General features: G+C 35.4%; 1 protein-coding gene across 1 annotated transcript in view; it reads left to right on the top strand.

Moving 5' to 3' along the window:
• LOC102864537 (E3 ubiquitin-protein ligase UBR1-like) overlaps positions 1-21,777 on the top strand; it is a 215,554-nt gene that overhangs the window by 49,148 nt on the left and 144,629 nt on the right. Inside the window, 8 exon segments of the mRNA XM_006883213.1 lie at positions 2,280-2,410; positions 4,022-4,160; positions 6,086-6,148; positions 7,036-7,159; positions 9,433-9,540; positions 10,107-10,195; positions 19,882-19,980; positions 21,099-21,256. Coding sequence (XP_006883275.1) covers positions 2,280-2,410; positions 4,022-4,160; positions 6,086-6,148; positions 7,036-7,159; positions 9,433-9,540; positions 10,107-10,195; positions 19,882-19,980; positions 21,099-21,256 — 911 coding nt within the window.

The raw sequence follows: 21,777 nt of genomic DNA on the forward strand, positions 1-21,777 counted from the left end.
TAGTATTTTGCTTTGTCATTCCGTGCTGCCTTTTGGAATCTTCTGCTAGCTCTTTAGTTTCTTGGATTCTTCCTTGTGCTTTGGCTTCTCTACTTTCCAGTGCAGTCTTCAGAGTTTCTTCTGACATCCATTTTGGTCTTTTCTTCCTCTTCTGTCTTTGTAATGACCACCTGCACTCTTCCTGGGTGATACATTTAACATCCTCCCACAACTCATCTGGTCTTCGCTCATTAGTGTTCAAGGCCTCAAACCTGTTCCTGAGATGATTCTGAAATTCAGGTGGTATGAAATTAAAGTCATATTTTGGCTCCTGTGGATTCGGTTTAATTTTCCTCAGCTTTAGCTTGAACTTGCATATGAGTAGTTGGTGGTATTTTGAGAATATATCTCCTTAATAACATCTCAGTTTCTCCCAGTGTGTTTGACTTTCAATCAAAAGCTGTAAGTCATGCTTACTGATGGAACACTAGCATATTGTCATTATAAGTAGACTCATTCTCATTACCTTCCAGTTGGACTGACTCCTAGATGACCCTCTAGCCGATTCTAAGAGGCTATCAATTGCATGGAGAAGATGGCCCATCTTTATTCTGTGGTGCTGCTAATGGATTTGAACTGCCAGAGCAGCGCCACCACTGGATTAGCAACGCAATTCCCTACCCACTAGACCAGCAGAGACACAAAAGAGACATAGGAAATCCACTATTGGTGGAGTTATTTAACACTGTTCCAGAAGAACCACCAATCAGGTAGACAATTAGGATGAACTAGTTAGTTGTGAATAATGGAACCAAATCAAAACCAAACTCATACTATCGTATTGATTCTGACTTAAGGCAACCCTGCAGATCTTATTAAGAGCAGATTGCTTTGTCATTCTGCCTCAGAGTAGCTGGTGGATTAAAATAGCTGACTTTTCAATTAGCAGCCCAGCACACATCCTACTTAGCCACCAAGTCTGGGAAATAATTAGAAAGGAGAGTGCAAGTGGTCACATTTGTCTGCCTCGAAAAGCCAAGAAAATATACTGTAAAATAATTCGGAACTATAGCTTTGACTTTATGGTTTGCAAATCAGTAGGGTTTTTTTTGGCCCAATTTATTTGGCAGATATTTCTTAATGTTATATTTATCTATAACTCTAGTTTTGAATTTGTTTTACAAATCATGGTTTTTCCTCTCCAGTTTAAAGTTCAACAGATATTTCTCGAATGCTCCAACAAACAATCTGTGATAGAAATGTAGTGGAAAATCTCATTCATTATAGCATCAAATCATAGACTACCTAAGGAAGTAAACTAAATGAAATCTGTAGGTCTATGCTAAGAAAGCCTTAAAACTATGCTGTAATCGCCATGAAAGGGAAAAAAACCTTTAACACTTATTTTATTCTTGAATTAGAAAATGTAGTATTATTAAGATAATTTTTTTCAAAATTAATCTGCAAAATCAGTATATTCTCAATTACAATAACAACTAGACTCTTTTTTGGAGTTTGAAGTAATGAAAATGCTGTTCTAAAATTTGTGAAAATTTCCATAAAAATAAGTGTAAGGTAGGCCTAATAGATTTAAAAGGTAGTTGGATTCTAGTAATCAAAATAGTATATATCTGGCACAAGAATAGACAGCAAGTCAGTAGAATAAAAAAGAGAATCTAAACTCAATTTGAGTCTAAACTCTAGTACCTTGTTTTTTAATCTTTATTTTGATAATTTTTAAATTTGCAAAAACACTAAAGAATGCTCTTATATCCTTTGTACATCCTTTTGCTAACTTTTTACCACATTCGCTTTATCATCTAGCACTCTATTTTTAGATTCTTTTATTCCTTCATTTAGCCAGTATTTATTAAGAAGTTGATAAAATATCATCAGATATCTATTACTTAAAACTTTTAATATATTCCCTTGATTTTGTTTGGCTACAGGACCTATTACTGCCTTTTATATCCTATTGGTGGTGGTATGTGCTTTTGAGTCAAACTGACTTATGGCTGACCCTCCAGCAGGTTTTCAGAGACTGTAAATTGCACAGGAGAAGATTGCTTCTGGGTGGCACTTGTGATTAAAAGTGCTAGACTACTAACTGAACGGTTGATTCAAATGCACCCAGAGGCATAGTTGAATGGGCTGGAAGATCTGCTTCCAAAAGATCATAGCCTTGAAAACCCTGTGAAGTATAGCTCTCATTTGCGTGCTTGGGTCACCATAAGTTACAGTTGACTAAACAACAACAATTATGTAATATTGGCAGTATGTCATTCTTTACTTTCTTACAGAATTCACATTGCACATTGAGTGAAGAGGTAATTTCTCAAGCCAGGAAAATATTCCCTTCAGTGATAAAATACATTGTAGAAATGACGATATGGGAAGAGGAAAAAGAACTGCCTCCTGAGCTCCAAATAAGGTGAGGGATAATTATCAATTTATTACTAATGTTTATGGAAAAAAGTAGATTATCTCTGGATACTGCTTTTAAATATAATTGAGCACTCTGCAGAAGTTAAGCCAAAGAAGAGCCTGTAACAAAAGTTTTAATTTTAAGTAAAATCACTGTTTTGGGGGTTCTATTAAAATGTTTTGTAAGGAAGACCCTCCATGAGATGGATTAATTCAGTAAATGGGGTAGGTGTATCAGAGACAAAAAGATTGGCACAGGATAGAGCAGAGTTTAGAGCTGTTGTACATAGAGTCTCTGTGAGTCGCAGGCACATAACAACAACAACAACAACAAAAGGTCATTGACCCCATTAGATAAGTAAATGGCACAGTTTGATCCTGGCTTAGGCTGACTTCCAGATTCGCCACAGAGCTAGAGACTTGGAGTACTTCATTTCTCTGAGGTGAAGGTCTCTGGCTCTTTTCTTCATTAAGAAAAGTTAAGCCTTTTGCCTGTACTTTGATGTCTGGGATTATTGTACTTACAGAGATTTAAAAATTTTTTTGTTAAAAAGCAAGAGTTCCAAACAGTCATGATCTTGTAGTAACATTACTATTTGTTCTTACCTTAAAAATACAAAATTCTGAAAATATTATTAAAGTTGGCCTTTGGTTTTTCCTCTCCCTGTGTAATATTAAGAATAATTGTATTTTATATAATTAATTATATAAATAATTGGCTTTTTAATAGTTCATAAAATTCTAGCACCTTTCTAAATATTATGAACTCTGATGGTATAGTCTGTAACATGTTGCACTGCTAACCAAGACACACATCTTTAACAGTTTGAATCCCCCAGAAGCTCTGAGGGAAAAATGATGGGGACAGTCTCCTCTTGTTAAAATTTATATTTATTGCCTCAGAAATATGATATTAAAATAGACTTAATGGCAGTGAGTTTAAGAATTTGGATCTAAATATTGTTGTTCTTCAGTTTGTGCAATTTTGTCTGTTCTGCTTTTGGAAGGAGAAAACTAAGAATTTTGTATAAACATAGCAAGTTTATTATTTCTATTCATAGTGGGTTATAGATCATTTGGGGAAGTAAAGATCATGAAGAGCTTGTTTCCACAGGAATTTAATTTAATTTCAAAGGAGTAAGAATCTCAGTTAAAGCCTTTAAGAAATTTTGTGCCAGTGAGCATAATGCTAGCAGTCTGCAAATAAAGGAGAGAGCTGCTTGAGTGTGGGTGTGCATTTAAATAGGTAGCAATTGATTCTGGATTTATAGATTTGAATTTTAGTCTCTCTTACCTGCTATTGGCATTTTGACCATGAATAAATCTTTGAACCTCAGTCTCCCAAGATTTTTTCCTGTGATTTTTTGTCTGCCTTGGTCAAACACTATAATCAGAAAGATATGGAATGAAAAGGATAAAGTAATACTTCTATAAAGATTATTTTCATTCTGTAGCACTGTAACACTTAGAAGTATTTCCTAAATCATTATTACAGTATTACTTCCCTACATATAGGACACTACATAAAGCTGCTTCATTGAAGATTTTATATATTATTTTAACATTTTCCTTTGTTTATTTGTTGCAGTGGCTCATGTACTTGTATTTTTTCAAACAGGGAGAAAAATGAAAGATACTATTGTGTCCTTTTCAATGATGAACACCATTCATATGACCATGTCATATATAGTCTACAGAGAGCTCTTGACTGTGAGCTTGCGGAGGCCCAGTTGCATACCACCGCCATAGACAAAGAGGTTTGTGAGTGGCATATGAATTATGTTACTGTCTTACATCAACTTCCTGGCAGGCAGGTGTTTACTAAGCTCTTGCCACGTGCCTTAGTCTTTTGTTAAGTATAGCCATACTCTCCAATTTTTCCTTTGAAACTTAGGTAAATTGATAGAACTTTGGTTTGTATGTGTGTGTTTTACAGTTTTTAAAAGCTATAAGTTCTCCATTTTTATTCTAAATAATTAGGAAATTACCATATTGAATTGTTCTCCTAGTAGACCATTGAATACATTTGGCTAAGCCTCATTGAGAATATCAATGAACTCTAACCAACTCCTATAATTTTTTAAGTGAGTGAATAGATACATGCATGAATTATTAAAAGTTTTATTATTGCTATTTTAAAATAAGTTATTCACTCAACTTTTATTTAACATTCACCTAAAGTGAAATAAACAATTCTCTTGAGAGTTGAAGAAGCAGCATGAAATTAGGAATTAAAAATTTTCCTTATGTACTATTTTAAACATACATTCTGTTAAAACATGTGATTGACTTTCAATTGTATTTCTTATTAATATCTTAAGTCATTAATGAAAGTGCAAACAAGTGAGAGAAAGTAAAGTGTATGAACAGTTAATAGTAATAGTAGCCAAAATTATCAAGCCTTTACATGTCTCAGATGTGGTGTCTCAAATTATATATGCATTATCTCACACTTTGAAATCGAGTCTCTTATCTCCAATTCACAATCCCATTTCAAGATTGGTATGTTGGCACCTATTCCCCATTTCACCTACCTCTGATTTTTAGATTTAAGTGATGTTTTTAATCCTTTACTGTGTATATGAATCATGTGACACTCTTGTTAAAAATTATTTTGATTTAGTGGGTTTGGTGCAGGAACTTTCTGCATTTCTAATAAGCATCCAGGTAAGGTTGATGCTGCTGTTTCATAGTCCACATTTTTAATTGGATGAGTGTTACTCAGCATTTCTCTTTGCTCACTGACTAAAGGTATCAATTATTCACTGATAAGATCACCTTATAAATATAAACTTCATTTTCTCCCAAGTTTTGGATGACCTGTTTATTTAAGATGAAGTCAAGTTAGGAGTTTGATAACAAGTCTTTGTTACTGGCTTGCTGGTCTCAGATTACCGTTTTTCCAGATTATTGTGTTAACAATTATGAATTACCTCATTTTCTTTTGATGCTTTGTAGCTGGTAGATCTTTCAAGTCAGATTTATTGTATGGAGTAAGTAGCATACAGGTATGAATGACTTTGAAGAGGAACGGTTGAAAGCTGTACTTATCAATAATTAAGATTGAGAAAAATAAGAGATAAGTAAGGCAGTTCTGAAAAAAGTCAAGAAAAGTGAAGACTTAGAAAGACAAGAAAAGGAAGAGGATAAGATAGGAGATTGGGGCAAGAAAGAGGCAAAGAAAATGAGAAAAGAGCAAGTGTTAAAGACTAAAGCCATGATTTTTAGTTGCCTTATGCATAAGAAAGTTAGAAAACTAATAGGAAGACTAAAGAAGAATTGATCCTTTGAATTGATGCCTTGGTATTGGCTGTAACAAGCGCTAATGCACAGAGAGATTGTGAGGCTGGTGCAGGATTGGGCAGAATTTCATAGATTATTGTTATTATCTGTTCTAAATATGATACACCACAATAAATAAGGAACTGACATTCTTGCCAGGATAGAAACTTAGCATCCTAAACTATAGAAATTATCTGTTGCAGGTATTGAAAGTTCTGATGCTTCATAAAGATGTTAAACATTTACATCTAATTTTCAGATACTGTCTCATTTAATACTTTGAGACAGTAAGTACACAATAATTGAGAGCTCATTAGGTTTTCATTTTTATATAACATTTTTATATAGATTTGTGTTGTCATTCCACTACTTAATTCTAATTTTTTTTTTCTATAATTAGGGTCGTCGGGCTGTGAAAGCAGGTATCTATGCTGCTTGCCAGGAGGCAAAAGAAGATATAAAGGTAATTTTCCACATTGGTGGCAGAAGAGAATTTTAAGAGAAAATTTGAACCCAAATGGAAATATTAGATAGTTAGGCATCTTAAGAAAAATGAAAGTTAAGAGTTGGGTCATTTAGGCTTAGAGATTTTTGAGAACTCCAGTGAGGGCCCATTAGTCAACATTACAATAGATGGAGAAAAGATTGAAGCTGTCAATGATTTAATCTTCCTTGGATCAACAATCAACACCCTTGGTTCCAGGAGTCAGGAAATCAGGAGATGTATTAGATTAGGCAGTCAGGGACCTCTTCAAAATACTGAAGAGTAGTGAATCTGTTTGAAGACTAAGGTTTGTCTGATTCAGGCCTTGGTCTTCTCAGTCATCTGCTATACATCAGAGACAGCACAATGAATAAGAATGATCGACAAAGAATTGATGCCTTTAAGTTGTGGTACTGGAATATCCCCAGGACTGCCCAAAAATAACAACAAAACCCCAAACCTAAAAACCCATGTATGTCCTAGAAGGAGGGTGGCTAGAGTATTCTTTGAAGACAAGGATGACCAAGCTTCATTTCATATTTTGGACATGTAGCTAAGTAAGGCTATTCCTTAGAAAGAGACATTATTCTTGGAAAGATAGTCAGTGAAGCAGAGGAATACCCAAAACGAGATGGATTGACACTATGACTTCAGCAAGATGTGTCAGAGATAATGAGGATGGCACAGGATAGAGCAGATTTCAGAATGGCTGTTCATAGGGTTGCTATGAGTTGTATTCAACTCTACAGTACGTAACAACAAGAATAACAGTAAGTGAGGGGTACCTGATTTCCCTTTTGGAAAAATAGACCACTTAGTTAAAAGCAAAATTAAAACTATATTTAAAAAAATTGTTTCACTTATAGAGTCATTCAGAAAATGTCTCTCAACATCCACTTCATGTAGAAGTATTGCATTCTGAGGTTATGGCTCATCAGAAATTTGCTTTGCGTCTTGGCTCCTGGTTGAACAAAATTATGAGCTATTCAAGTAAGTTTATAGCTTATTTTTCTAATTTTCTATTTACCTTGTGAAATGCTTTTGGTTTTCATAGTCACAAATTAAACTGTCATTGAGTATCAAATAAAATTTCTTGTTTTCTTCAGTTTATACACTTTGATTAATTTTTAAGATTGCATTTTAAATACTATAAAAATGTCTTTTTTTAGACTGATAACAGAGTTACAAAGTGGGCTAAAAAAGGGGAAGAATTTTCACAGAGGAAAATATTTGGATGACTGATAGACACCTGAAGAAATGTTCCAAATCACTGGCAATAAGAGAGATTCAAATCAAAAGCGCATTGAGATACTATTCACTCCAGTAGCAGTGGCAAAGTTTTAACAGGACAGCAAGCAATAAATGTTAGAGAAGATGGTAAGATAGGAACTCTTATACACTGTTGATGGGATCATAAAATGGTACAACCATTCTGGAAGGCAGTTTGATGTATCCTCAAAAGGCTGAACATAGAAATACCATATGACCCAGCTATTCCACTGCTTAGAATATATCCCTGAGAAAATGAGAACTGAGGCACAAACAGAGACTTGTACACCAATGTTCATAACCAGCATTATTCACCCTTGCTAGAACATGGAAACATTGCAGATGTCCAACCACAATCAAATGGATTGAGAAATTAGAGTATATTCCCATGATAGAATACTATGCAGCACAGAGGAACAATAGTTTTGTAAATGACTACCTAAATTGAGAGAGACTGGAGAGCATCATCCTGAGTGAACTAACTCAGTCCCATAAGGACAAATGCTATGTAAAACCATTACTATACAATGAATATGAGGATCCAAAGGGGGAAGGTGGGAACAGAGGGGTGAAGATGGGCAGTGGTGGTGGGGTGGTTAATCATAAGGTCACACAATTTGATGGGTGGAGGGAGGGCTGGGTAAAGGAAATGGGAAAGATCCAGTGTGAAAAATAATGTATATGAATTTTGTAAGTAAATAAGTATAAAATAAAAAAATGTATTTTTTTTTAAAAGCCCAAAGCTTTTTCCAAAAAGGGGGAAAGAGATCCTAATGACTTGAGAAATGTTTGGCAATGATATCTCAGACAAGGGTCTCATAAGGAAAATATTATGGAGCCTCCACAAGAAAAAGACTGATTACAAAATGGGCAAAAGATAAAGAATGACCTTTCACAGAGGAAGACATTTGGACGACTAACAGTCACATGAAGAAATGCTCAAAATCATTGGTAGTAAGAGAGCTGCAAATAAAACCACAGTGAGATACCATCTCATCCCAGTTGTACTGTCAAAGTTTAACAGGACATCAAGCAATAAATGTTAGAATGTGGAAAGGTTTGAACTCTCATACACTGTCGGTGGGATTATAAAATAGTACAATTCTCTGGAAGGCTGTTTGGCATTCCCTTAAAAACCTGAACATAGAGATTCCATATGACCCAGCTATTCTACTGCTAGGAATAAACCCCAAGGCAAACAGAACTGAGACACAAACGGAGATTTGAACACAGATGTTCTATACCAGCATTATTCACAATATCAGTAATGGAAACAGCCAGTGGCACGTTCACACTATGGAATATGCAGCACTCGGGAGCAACAATTTGGAAAAATACTATGTAACATGGGAGCGGCTAGAGAGTGTTATGCCGAGTGAACTAACTCAGATGCATGAGAATAAATACTATATAAGACCATTATTGTAAAAACAGGAAGATAACCAAGAGGGAAGGCGAAGGGTCAGGGAAGTTGAAGGAGGGGGTGAAATCATGGGCTTGCAGAATTTGATGGGTGAAGGGAGGGGATAAAAAACCAAAACTACATACATGAATGAAACACATTATAAACAAATTGTTGTATCCAAATCAATAAAAGAGTGTGTTGAAAAACAAAATATTTTTGTCTCTTAATCCGTTAAAGAATGACTCCTTTATATTGATAGAACAATTCCTAACATCAAGTATTAAAGTTCATTTTGTTATTGTGTGGCATTGAGTCACAACCGTCTCATAGCTGACCCTCCAGTGGACTTTCAGAGGCAGTAAATCACATGGGAGGAAACTGCCATGTAACATCTTACCCCACAGAACACCTGGTGGATACAAACCATGTGCCTTTAGGATTAGAGTGCAGCTTCTTATCACTAGGCTACCAGAGTTCACTTATTGGAGTAGTACCATTAATCTTTTTTATTTTTTTTTTGTAAGTTAATATAAGAATACTGCTTTTGGGAGAAATATTGTAAAAATAAAAATTATGTGACTTCTTACAGGTGACTTTAGACAGATCTTTTGTCAAGCTTGCCTTATAGAAGAACCTGGCTCTGAGAATCCCTGTCTCATAAGCAAGTTAATGCTGTGGGATGCAAAGCTTTATAAAGGTGGGTAGAGCTTTGCTTGTGACTTAAAATGTATCTGTACTCTCTTTTGTATCCTATTATTAAATCAGTAATCTTGATTCTTCAGATGTTACACTTCAAGGTAAAATTGATCAATTAATATGTACTCTTCTGAGTTAATATCAGGGCTATTGTTTTTTAATGTACGTCTTCCATTTAGCCAGGGTCAATAAAAAGTAGTTTCTGTTTATATTCAGTAGTAATATTGTTATTAAAGTTGCTTTTCATTTTTCAAATCTAAGAGAAAACCCAAAAGATAAAAGAGGGTAATGAGAATATTAAAAAAAGAGTAGTTTTGAGGGAAAAGCAATGGAGAAAGGTTGGGGATAATAAAATGAATTAAGATAGCATGGCTGGAAAGATAAACAAGGGTAATATGTGTATTGATTTTAAATTCTAACTATTAAGTGTTAATGAAATGCTTTTAATGTTTGAGTCTGAGGTCTATTACATGAGAAATATTTTTATAATATTTTACCGCTTCTGATAGCTAAAATGTTCTTTTTGTCTTGGTGATACACCTCCTCTCCCAAAAATATGACCAATAGGTGCCCGTAAGATTCTTCATGAATTGATCTTCAGCAGTTTTTTTATGGAAATGGAATACAAAAAGCTCTTTGCTATCGAATTTGTGAAGGTAATTACTCTGTATATGTAAAGAGATGTCGATAAATAGGAATAAAATAGAATTTTTTGTAAATGAAAACAAAGGATAATTATTTATCAAAGAGTAAATTTATGATTTGTTCTACAAAAGTTTATTATGTTAAATAAATACATTCACAAATGGCAACTGGTAGTATAGTGTAAAGATAGCAGTGTGGGGAAATAGGTAGAAAGTGACCCAATATTTACCTAGGCCAGACAAAGGTGGTTTATCATAGACACACATGCATTTATCCTTTTTTAATTATTTACCCATTAGTGAAACTGTAACAAGAGAAAAAGGGACTAGTTGAAATGCATAATAAAGAAAAGGAATAGATGTTGAAGCTAGACTTAGGGAAGAGCTAGAAATGCAGAGTTATACTTAATTGTTTGAAGCTAAAACATAACTGTAAAACTTTCTTCTTGTATGTTGGATTTTTTATATCTGTTTCCTAAATTAGATGAGAAGATTATACAAGATAGGGACATCCTTGAAGATAGCCAATAAATACTTTTTGACTTCTGATTGGATTTTTTTGGGGGGGAGGGAGTACATTTTGTTTTTTAATTGTGATTTTAGTGAAAGGTTACAGAAAGATTGGGTTTATATTCATTCATTGATACACATGAACCTTCTCTTATCCCTACTACTCCCTCAATTCTCTTTGTAATGCATGTCTTTTTCCAGATTATTAATTGTCATATATATAATGCCTAATCATCATTCCTTTTCATATAATCCTTCCCTTTATCTGTTTCAGTGCAGTTCATTATTATCTACTCTTTTCCTGTACTCCACCTATATCATTTTCATTTTATTTTTATAACAGGACTATTATGCAGTATTTGTCCTCTTGTGACAGAGATATTTCACTCACATTAATGTCTTCCAGACCTCTATATTCTATAGTGTTTTACAAGTTCATTATTTTTCAGTGCTGCATAATACTTCGTTGTGTGGATATATACCACAGTCTTTGTCTCCGTTCATTTGTTGATGGGCACTTGAGTTGGTTCCTTCTTTTCACTTTTGTCAGTAATGCTGTAGTAAATTTGGGTGTGCATACATCTGTTTGAGTCAGGGTTCTGGCTTCATTAGGATATATTCCCAGTAGTGGAATTGCTAGGTCAAATGGTATTTGTAGTTTTTTGAGAAAAAAAACCATAGTGGTTATATCATTTTGCATTCCCACCAGCAGTGAATGAAGAGTTCCAGTCCCTTCACAAGCTCACCAGCATTTGCTATTTGCTGCCCTGTTGACCTTTTGCTATTATTGCTGGGGTGACATGATATCTCGTTTTGATTTGCATTTCTAATAGCTAGGGACTGTGAATGTTTCTTCATGTGTTTGTTTGCCATCTGAATATGGCAAACAATATTTCTTTGGTGAAGCCTGTCTTCATATCCTGTGCCCATTTTGCAATTGAGTTGTTTACCTTTTTCTTGTTGAGGTGCTGAGTAGTCTATAAATTCTAGATATAAATCCCTTATCAGATTTGTCATTTCAAAATATTTTTCCCCAGTCTGTAGGTTTCTATTTTACCCTGTTGGAGCTATAGTAATTGGTATTGTTTTTCTTAGTTCCTTCTCTGAGTTCTCGATTTTTTTTTTTTTTTACTGTAGGGAAATCTGGCTGATTTTTTAAATATTGATATTGTATCCTGCTACTTTGCTGAGTTGGCTGCCTATGTCCAACAGTTACTTGCAGATTCTTAGGGATTCCCAAGTAGATTATTATATAATTTGCATATATCACATTTTACCTCCTATTTGACAATTTGGATGTCTCTTATTTCCTTCTCTTGTCTTACTGCTTTCACTACCACTTCTAATACAATATTGAGTAGGAGTGGTGATTAGTGGGCATCCTTGCCTGGTCAGTATTCTCAGGGGGAATGCCTTTAATCTTTCTCCAATGAGAATGATGTTGGCTGTTGGTTTACAGTGTTGTTGTTGTTATGTGCCGTCGAGTCACTTGCGACTCAACGACCCTATGTACAACAGCCCTAAACTCTGCTCTGTCCTGTGCCAATCGCACAGAGTTGGACAATGACCAAGGAGGATAGAAGGAGAATTGATGCCTTTGAGCTATGGTGCTGGAGAAGAGTATTGAGAATACCATGGACTGCTAGGAAAACAAACAGATTTGTCCTGGAAAGGGTTAAACCAGGTGGCTCCTTGGAGGCAAGGATTCTGAGGCTCCGTCTAACATACTTTGGACATGTGAGGAGAGACTGGTCCTTGGAGAAGGACATCATGCTTGGGAGGGTGGAGGGACAGCGCAGGAGGAGAAGGCCCTCTATGAGGTGGATTGATTCAGTGATTGGGGTAATCGGGATGGGAGTGTCAGAGACAGTGCGATTGGCACAGGACAGAGCAGAGTTTAGGGCTATTGTACATAGGGTCGCTATGAGTTGCAAGCGACTCGACGGCACATAACAGCAACAACAACAACAATAAAGTTATCACAAGAAATGGTAATGTAAAGACAGTTTCTGCATCTCATGTTTATGACAGCTGGACTACAACCATTGACTATTCAGTTACTAGCCCAATACACATTACTCACCATGGTTCTCTCTTCAGTACTACCTCATTAATTACCCTTCTTAATTCTCAGGATGGGAGTGTCATGCCCTTAATTATGTTGAGGAAATTTTCCTCTATTCCTATTTTATTGAGTGTACTTATTAAGAAAGTGTTTTAGATTTTGTCAAAAGCCTTTTTTGCATCAATGAGGTTCTCATGTGGTCTTAACCTTTATTTTGTTCATGTGATGGATTACATTAATTGTTTTTCTTATGTTGAACAATTTCTGCATACCTGTTAGGAATCCCCTTTGGTCAAGATATACTAGTCTTTTAAAATGTTGTTGGATTCTATCTATTGGCTAGGATTTTGTTATAAGGATTTTTGCCTCTATGTTCATGAGAGATACTTGTCTGGTTTTCTATTTTGGTGATATCTTTACTTGATGGTAGTATAAGGGTTATATTTGCTTCATAGAGTGATTATGGGAGTATTCAATTTTTTGCAATTTTCTGAAATACTTTTATATAGAATTTGTGGCAGCTCTTCTCTGAGTGTTTGATGAAATTTGCTGTCACGTCTTCTGATGCAGGATTTTCATTGTTGTTGGAAGTTTTTTTATGACTTTGCACAATTTCTTCTTTTGTGATGGGTCTTTCAGGTGTTCTTCACTTTATATCAGTGTGGGCTTGTTTTGCATTTTTAAATATTTGTCCATTTCTTCTAGGTTTTCTTATTTGTTAGAGCATAGCTTTTTTTTAATAAGTCCCAGATTTGTTCTTTTTAATTGAGATTTTAACAGAAAACTTGGATTTCCATTCATTCAGTTTTGCACATTTTCCTCCCTATACCCCCTGCACTCCCAGTTCACTTGTCTCTTTAAAAAAATAATCTTTCATTGTTGCATAGTTTCCTCTCTCCTCCCACCCCATGTCCACTTTGTTATGAACCTCTTATTCTGGACTGCTGTCATGCAAATAATACCTAATCATATATTTCTTTTAGACAATTTTTTTCTCATATGTTTCAATGCAATGTACATTATTTATCCCCTCTTTTCTTAGTTACCCTCTAACCCCCATGTCAGTCCTGGTTTATAACAGTGGTACTATGCAGTATTTGTCCTTTTGTAACCGAATTTCACTCAGCATAATGTCCTCCAGTTTCACCCATTTTGTATAATATTTTATGAGTTCCTTATTTTCAGTGCTGTATAAGTCCATTATGTGACTATACCACAACTTCTCTATTCATTTTTTTGCTGATGGGCATTTGGGTTGTTTTCATCTCTTTGTTACTGTGAACATGAAGCATGAAACATAGGTGAGCATATATCTGTTTGGTTGGCAGTGCTGGTTTCTTTAGGGTTAGAGTATAGCTTTTTAAAAAAAAAATATTTATTTTTTATTTGTTGTACTGTCAAATCAGATCCAACTGGCACAGGAGGAGCTTGCCCTAGAGTGTAGCTTTTAATAAAATTCTGTTATCCTTTTTGTTTCAGTTGATTCTATTGTGATGTCACCCCATTCATTTCTTATCAGGATTACTGTCCTTTGTTAAATTTGCCAGTGGTTTGCTGATTTCTGTTGACCCTTTTGAAAAACTAACTCCTAGTCTTATTGATAATCTCAATTGTTTTCCTGTTTTCTATTACATTCTTTCTGCTCTACTGTTTATGTAAAGACATAATAGGCAGTTGTTGTTGTTGTTATGTATTAATATACTCTATGAGTGAACCACCTCATAGCTGACCCTTCAGCAGATTTTAGGAGGCTGTACATCACATGGGAGTATTTACTCTCCAAAATGCTGAAGAGCAGTGATTTCATTTTGAAGACTAAGGTGTACTTAGTCACCTGCTATGCATCAGAGAGCTGAACATTGAGTAAGGGTGACAGAAGAGTTGATGCTTTCGAGTTGTAGTATCGAAGTATTGAATATTCCATGGCCATGGACTACCAAAAGAACAAATGGATATGAAAATTGCAGCCAGATTACACTTGGAAACAAAGGTGGTAAAGCTTTGTCTTTCCTACTTTGGACATGTAATTAGGCAAGGCTGTTCCTTGGAAAGGTATATCATGATTAGAAGGATAAAGGTTCAACAAAGGGGAGGAAGACCTCCAAGGAGGAAGACTGACAGAATGACTTCAGCCTTAGGCTCTAGTGTGTCAGAGATGAGAATGGCACAGGATAGGGCAGGGTTCAGGTCAACTGTTCGTAGAGTCACAGTCATGCTTTACTCAATGATACCTAATAATTTCCTTTCTATTAGAGGCTGTTGGGTTTGCTTTCTGTTCATTATTTATTTGCTGGAGATATAGGGTTAAATATTGTTGTTGTTATGTGCCGTCGAGTCACTTGCGACTCATAGTGACCCTGTGTACAACATCCCTAAACTCTGCTTTGTCCTGTGTCAATTGCACTGTCTCCGATACACCCATCCTGATTACCCCAATCATTGAATCAGTCCACTTCATAGAGGGCCTTCCCCTTCTGCGCTGCCCCTCCACCCTCCCAAGCATGATGTCCTTCTCCAAGGACCTGTCCCTCCTTGCAACATGTCCAAAGTATGTTAGATGGAGCCTTAGAATACTTGCCTCCAAGGAGCAGCCTGGTTTGACCCTTTCCAGGATGAATCTGTTTGTTTTCCTAGCAGTCCATGGTATTCTCAATACTCTTCACCACAGCTCAAAGGCATCAATTCTGCTTCTATCCTCCTTAGTCATTGTCCAACTCTCTGATGCATAACAAGTGATTGCAAAGACTGTATCAAATGCAGAGAAATACCATTGCTCTTCAGTACTTTGGAGAGGTCCCTAACAGCAGACTTTCCCATGGCAATACATCTTCTAATTTCCTGGCTGCTGGTGCCGAGAGTGTTTACTGTGGAGCCAAGCAAACTGAAGCTGTGAACAATCTCAATCTCTTCGCCATCCATCCTGATGCTGCCAATTGGCCCAGTGGTGAGAATCTTTGTCTTCTTGACATTGAGCCTCAATCCATATTGGAGGTGGCAGTCCTTGACCCTCTGCAGCAAGTGCTTCAGGTCCTCCTCAGTTTCAGCAAGCAGGGTTATGTCATCTGCATATCCCAGATTTTTGATAGATCTTCCACCAATCTTGACCCTACATTTCTCCTCATAGAGCCCAGCCTCCCAGATAATCTGTTCTGCATACAGGTTGAAAAAGTATGAAGACAGGACACAGCCCTGGCATACGCCCTTCCCAGTTTTGAACCATGCATTGTTTCCTTGCTCTGTTCTGACGACTGCTTCTTGGTCCAAGTATAGGTTTCTCATTAGCAGATCAAGTGTTCTGTATTTCCATTCTTCTCAGAGTCAGCCACAGTTTGTTATGATGTACACAGTCAAACGCCTTTGCATAGTCAATGAATATACATTCCTCTGGTATTCCCTGCTTTCAGCCAATATCCATCTAACATTATCTACAATATCCCTAGTACCATGACCCCTTCTAAGCCCAGCCTGGACTTCTGGCAGTTCTTTGCTGATGTGTTGTTCTAGTCATTTTTGGATAATCTTCAATAGAATCTTGCTTGCATGTGAAATTAATGATATTGTTCTATAGTTTCCACACTCTGTTGGATCACCAATCTTTGGGATGGGAACAAATATAGATAGATGTCTTCCAGTCAGTTGGCCAGGTGGTTGTTCTCCAGATTTCTTGGCACAACCTGGTGAGCACGTCCAGGGCAGCATCTGTTAGCTGAAATATATCAGTTGGTATACCATCTATTCCTGGGGCCTTATTTTTTGCTATTTCCTTCAAAGCAGTTTGAACTTCTTCCTTTATCACCATAGGCTCTTGCTCATAAGTTGTTTCATGAAATTCTTCTGTGTCTGCCAATTCTTTTCGATACAGTGACTCAGTGTATTCTTTCCATCTTCTTTTACTACTTCCTGGATCATTTAATATTCGTTTATTTTAATTTTTTTTCCATTCTTATGTGTTTGCTTGTTGCTGTGAGTTCACCTCTAAGTACCTCTTTTGCTGTATTCCAGAGGTTTTGTTGTGTTTTCATTCTCATTGGTTTAAAGAGTGTGATGTGCTTTTTTTTTTTTTATTCTATTAGTTACTTGTGTTCCAGCAAGATTTTGTTTAATTTTCAAGTGCATGGTTTTCCTCCTTTATCCACTTGTTGATTTCTAGTTTTATAGTATTGTGGTCTGAAAAACTGCTTTGTAGTTTTTCCAGTGTTTTTGATTTACTGAGCTTGTGTTGTAACCAAAAATATGATCTTTTCTGGAGAATGCTCTGTGCACACTGGAGAAGAATATATATTGAACTTTTCTAGGGTGGAGTACCTGGTATATGTCCATGGGATCGAGTTGGTTAATTGTATAGTTTAGTTTTTCTGCATCTTTGTTGAGTGTCTAGTCTTCCTGTCTCTCTTTGAAAGTGGTCTCTTACTTCTATCTTGCTGTTTTATACTTCTTTTTTTCAATTCTGTTAATGTTTATTTTGCAATTCTATCATTTGATGCATAGCTATTTATTATGGTTATGTTTTCTTGTTCTGTTGACATTTTAAGCATTACATAGTATCCTTATTTTTCATTTATAATGGTTTTTATTTTGAAGTCTATTTTATCAAAGATCATATTGTTATTCCTGCTCTTTTTAGTTGCCATTTGCTTGGTATTTTCCCTTACCCTTTGAGTTTGAGTCTCTATATCTTTGTTTCTCAAGTGTGTTCTCATAGGCATTATATTGATGGGCTTTTGGGTTATTTATCCAATCTGCTACCCTCTTTTTTTTTTCTTCTTCACTAGTGCATTTAAACTATTAACATTCAGTGCCGTTATCGAGAGGCAAGATTTTATTGGTGTTATCTTTTTGGTTCTTCTTTGTTGTTGTTGCTGGTTTACTTTGATCTACTCATTTTCTGTGATGTCTATATGGAAGGATTTCTTTTAGTATTTCTTACAACATTGGTCCATTTTCATGAATTCCCTTAGTTTCTACTTTTCTGGGAATATCCTGATCTCTCCATCATATTTGATGGACTCTTTTTCTGGGTACAGTATTCTCAATTGGAAGTTGTGTTCTTTGGGTGTTTAGTATGCGCCATTGTGGTGTCTTTTTACTTCTGAGAAAACAGAGCCTAATCTTATTTGCTATATTTTATAGGTTATTCTTCTTTTTTCTCTAGATGTTTTCTTTCCTTGTCTTTGATTCTGGTGAATTTGATTGATAGGCTTTAGTGTTTTAATTTTGGAGTCTATTCTGTTTGGGATTTGCTCAGCTTCTTGGATGTACATTCTCTCATTTTTCATGATACCTTGCAAATTGTCTTCTGGTAAGTCTTCTGTGATATTTTTTATTCACCCCCCCCTTTTTCTTTTTCCATTCCTTCCTGTTCTGGAATTCCAATTACACTTAATGTTATTTCTCTTTATGTTATCCCACATTTTTCTTGGGTTTTCTTCAGAGTTCTTCCTTTTTGCTTCTGCTCTTTGCTCTAGCGCATCTGCGCTGAGTGCTTTGTCTTCTGTTTGACTGATTTCTGTCTTCCATCTCTTCAGTTCTGTTCATCTGACCATTTTGTCAGCTTGTAAAATGTTGATCTTATTATTCTGGGTTGGTGTTTCTTGTTTTCCTATGATTTCTAGTGCTTTGTTTGTTTTATCTGCTTTGTCTTTTATTGCTGTTTTGAGTTCTCTAGGGTTTTGTTTATATCTTGTATTTTTTTTCTTTGATTCAGTTCATATACTTGATGATTGTTCTTTTGAATTCCATTGCAGGAAATTATATCAGTCTTTCCACCTCCAAGAATTCCACTGACATTTTGTCTTGATCAGTTTTTTTGAGTGACAGCATGCTTTGGTTTTATTCAGAGTTTGAAGTTGTTTACTTCTTCCATCGCATTGTGGTGCTCCAGTTCAGGAAGTGAGAAGCATAGGTCTTCTGCCAGGTGGGGTCCTTGATGGTGCACCCTCGAGGCACTCTCCTTGCTGCTCAGCTTTCTCTGTTTTTAAATTGGAAATAGTTCTAGGACAAGTTCAGGGTTAGGACTCAGAATAGGATTAGAAAGAGAGAAAGAAATAGTGATTATGCTATTGTGGGATAAGTTATACATACTCCCTAGATTTTATTAGTAGGTTGCTAAAGTCTTCTAAGACAGTTGATATATGTCTCATTCTTGAAAGATGATGGCAAAGATGTTTACTGTATTCTTCTAAAACTCTTTAGAGATAAAATATTGGTTTATATTTGTGATCTAAACTGAAAATCCTTATATGCAGGGTAATTTCCATGTTCACATGATATTTTGTTGTACATCATGGTCATTGAAATTTTGTAGGACTTCTAGAGGGTAAAATTAAATATGTAGGTCATGTGTCAACACTATTCTTATACATAGTAGATACTTGATATATTTATGATGCGTAATGTTCTTAATATAAATAATAGATATGGGTGTTAATGTTTTTATTCTGCTACCATATCATGACTGATTTTTAGCTGTTTTGTACTGGCACAAATGAATAGTTATTTACAGTCAGTACCAATTTTATTACCTTCATTGGACTTGAGGGATTTGTTTTCCAAGTTATATCAGATGTTAAATACATTGAATTTAACTCTTGCGTTATACTAGGGAATAGGGGGCTCTGGTGGCCTAGTAAGTAAAGAGTTACTCTGCCAATCCAAAGGCACCAGGTTCGAATCTACTTGCAGTTCCACGACAAAAAAAAATAGTCAGTCTCCTCCCATGAGATGTATAACCTTCGAAAACACACTAGAGGATCAGCTAGGAGTCAGTTCCAACTCAATGGCATATGACAACAACAGCATACCAAGAAATAATATCTGTTAAAGATTGTATATACTATACTGCACTGTTGCAGTCTGCCAGTGATTTTTGCTTGTGTGGGGTTTTTTTTTAGTTTCTATTTTTCAGTTTGGTGCTCAATTAGCTTGAATAGCTGAAGTCACACTTACTTTTTGTTTGTCACTTTCTTTCTGACTGCTTGGAATATATTTTGTTGATTATGATATTATCATAGTAGATAGGAATTTTATTACCTTTCATCTTATAGAGAAAAGCTCACACCTACTAAAACTGGAACTAAAATGTTGTTAATAGTGATTTGTAATACATTCTTTTCATGTCTTTCAGTATTACAAACAATTGCAGAAGGATTATATCAGTGATGATCATGACAGAAGTATCTCTATAACTGCACTTTCAGTACAGATGTTTACTGTTCCTACTCTGGTATGTATTGATGATTTCTGTGTATTTTTTCTAAATATAATTGTTTTGCTTTTTAAACTTTTACTTAGTGTTGAATCAAAGTAAAGTGATCACTAAGTTGAGCTAATTCCATTTAGAAAATTGAGTAATACTTTAGTAGTATCCATCACCTAGAGAATTTGTGAATTGACAGTGACAAGATTCTTTGTCCAAATATCCTGATACCTACAAGTCAGAGCCAGAAGCAGTGTCTAAGTTTCTTGTGTAATTTAGGAGAACTGCTGCTTCTACCAAAACAAAATGTTTTTACTGTTCTTTGGTAGATAAATCAGAGAAATAAAAAAGTGAGAAGCAGAACCACTGAAGGCTTTTCATTGAACCATCCCTAAGTATAAATCAAAGTATAGGCAAACATATAAAGTGATTCATACCAGGAGATATATATTCCTCAATATAGATCAAAATGACATTACTTATCCTAGAACAAAGCTTATATGGTGTAGGAGAGGGACAGAAAAGATAAACAAGTGTAAATGGGAAAACCATGGAGGAAGTGAGAAGAGTATTATTACACTGTAAGGATTGCAATCAATATCATAAAATAAAATGTATGGTTTGTTAAATAGAAAGCAAATTTTCTCTGTAAGAAAAGAGAGAGTTATGACTATCAAACACTTACTTGTAGTGGTATTGGATGGGCCTGGAAAAAAAGTGAAGATTGCTTTTTTTGTACTAATTTTTTTTACCTGTTTGTTTCTGATCATTTTGTTTAACTATTCCTTTTCAAAAGACTGTGGTAAAGGATAAAAAAGAGAAATTGTGTGGGAGGGGAATACTAGAATAGTTAGAGGTGTACTGGTAATATTATTTGTTCTACTTTCTCGCTGTGTGATTATTTACAACACATAAGTAGATAAACCAGTATGTATAACTGACCAGAGTGTTCGCACAAATTTCCTATTGACAAATAGACATTTTTAGTTTTCTAAAATAACTTCAATAATTGCTAACCTATTAAACAAAGGACTGTTTAATGACCAATAAACATTAAGAGTGAGTTTCTAACCAACAAAATGAGTAAATAAAGTCCATACTTTGATGAGTTAATGCTAAAGACATATTCTTGAAATATTCTGCAGGCTCGACATCTTATTGAAGAGCAGAATGTTATTTCTGTCATTACTGAAACTCTTCTAGAAGTTTTACCTGAGTACTTGGACAGGAACAATAAATTCAACTTTCAGGGTTATAGCCAGGACAAATTGGGAAGAGTATATGCGGTAATATGTGACCTAAAGTAAGTTACTCGGGTGAAAAGGTGAGGGTGTCTGTAAAACTCAGTGTGCTTATTTGTCTGTCTTATAAATAAACCTCTGATCTTTTGGTTCTTTAAGATTTTTCTTAGTAATGATGGGAAATACAGAAAACTGTTCCTGCCTCAAGTCAATAAATGTCTTAAATGGTAGCTTTTTATTGAATTGTGAAACCAGATAAAGAAGGTATAAGAAGAGGGCTGACTTGTCACAGAACTACCATCACTTGAGATTGCAGAATGACTCTTCTTTAGGTTCTGTCTGTTCTCTATAGTTTCTTTATGATCTTACTGATGCAAATTCCTTTTTAACTCTCTTTTCATGCATACTATTGTTGTTGGTTAAGTAAGTCAGTTACAATTTGTGGTGATTCAGGTGTGCAGTGTAGAACTGTTGCATAGGGCTTTCAAGGTGTGACATTTCAGAAGCTGAGTTGTGAAACCAGATTAATAAAGGAGGTAACAGGAGATTCCTGTGGGTGGGTTCAAACTACGCAGGAACAACT

The sequence above is a fragment of the Elephantulus edwardii genome, unplaced genomic scaffold (genome assembly GCF_000299155.1).
Source record: "Elephantulus edwardii isolate Elephantulus edwardi_28Jun2011 unplaced genomic scaffold, EleEdw1.0 scaffold00026, whole genome shotgun sequence".
NCBI classification, from domain to species: Eukaryota; Metazoa; Chordata; class Mammalia; order Macroscelidea; family Macroscelididae; genus Elephantulus; species Elephantulus edwardii.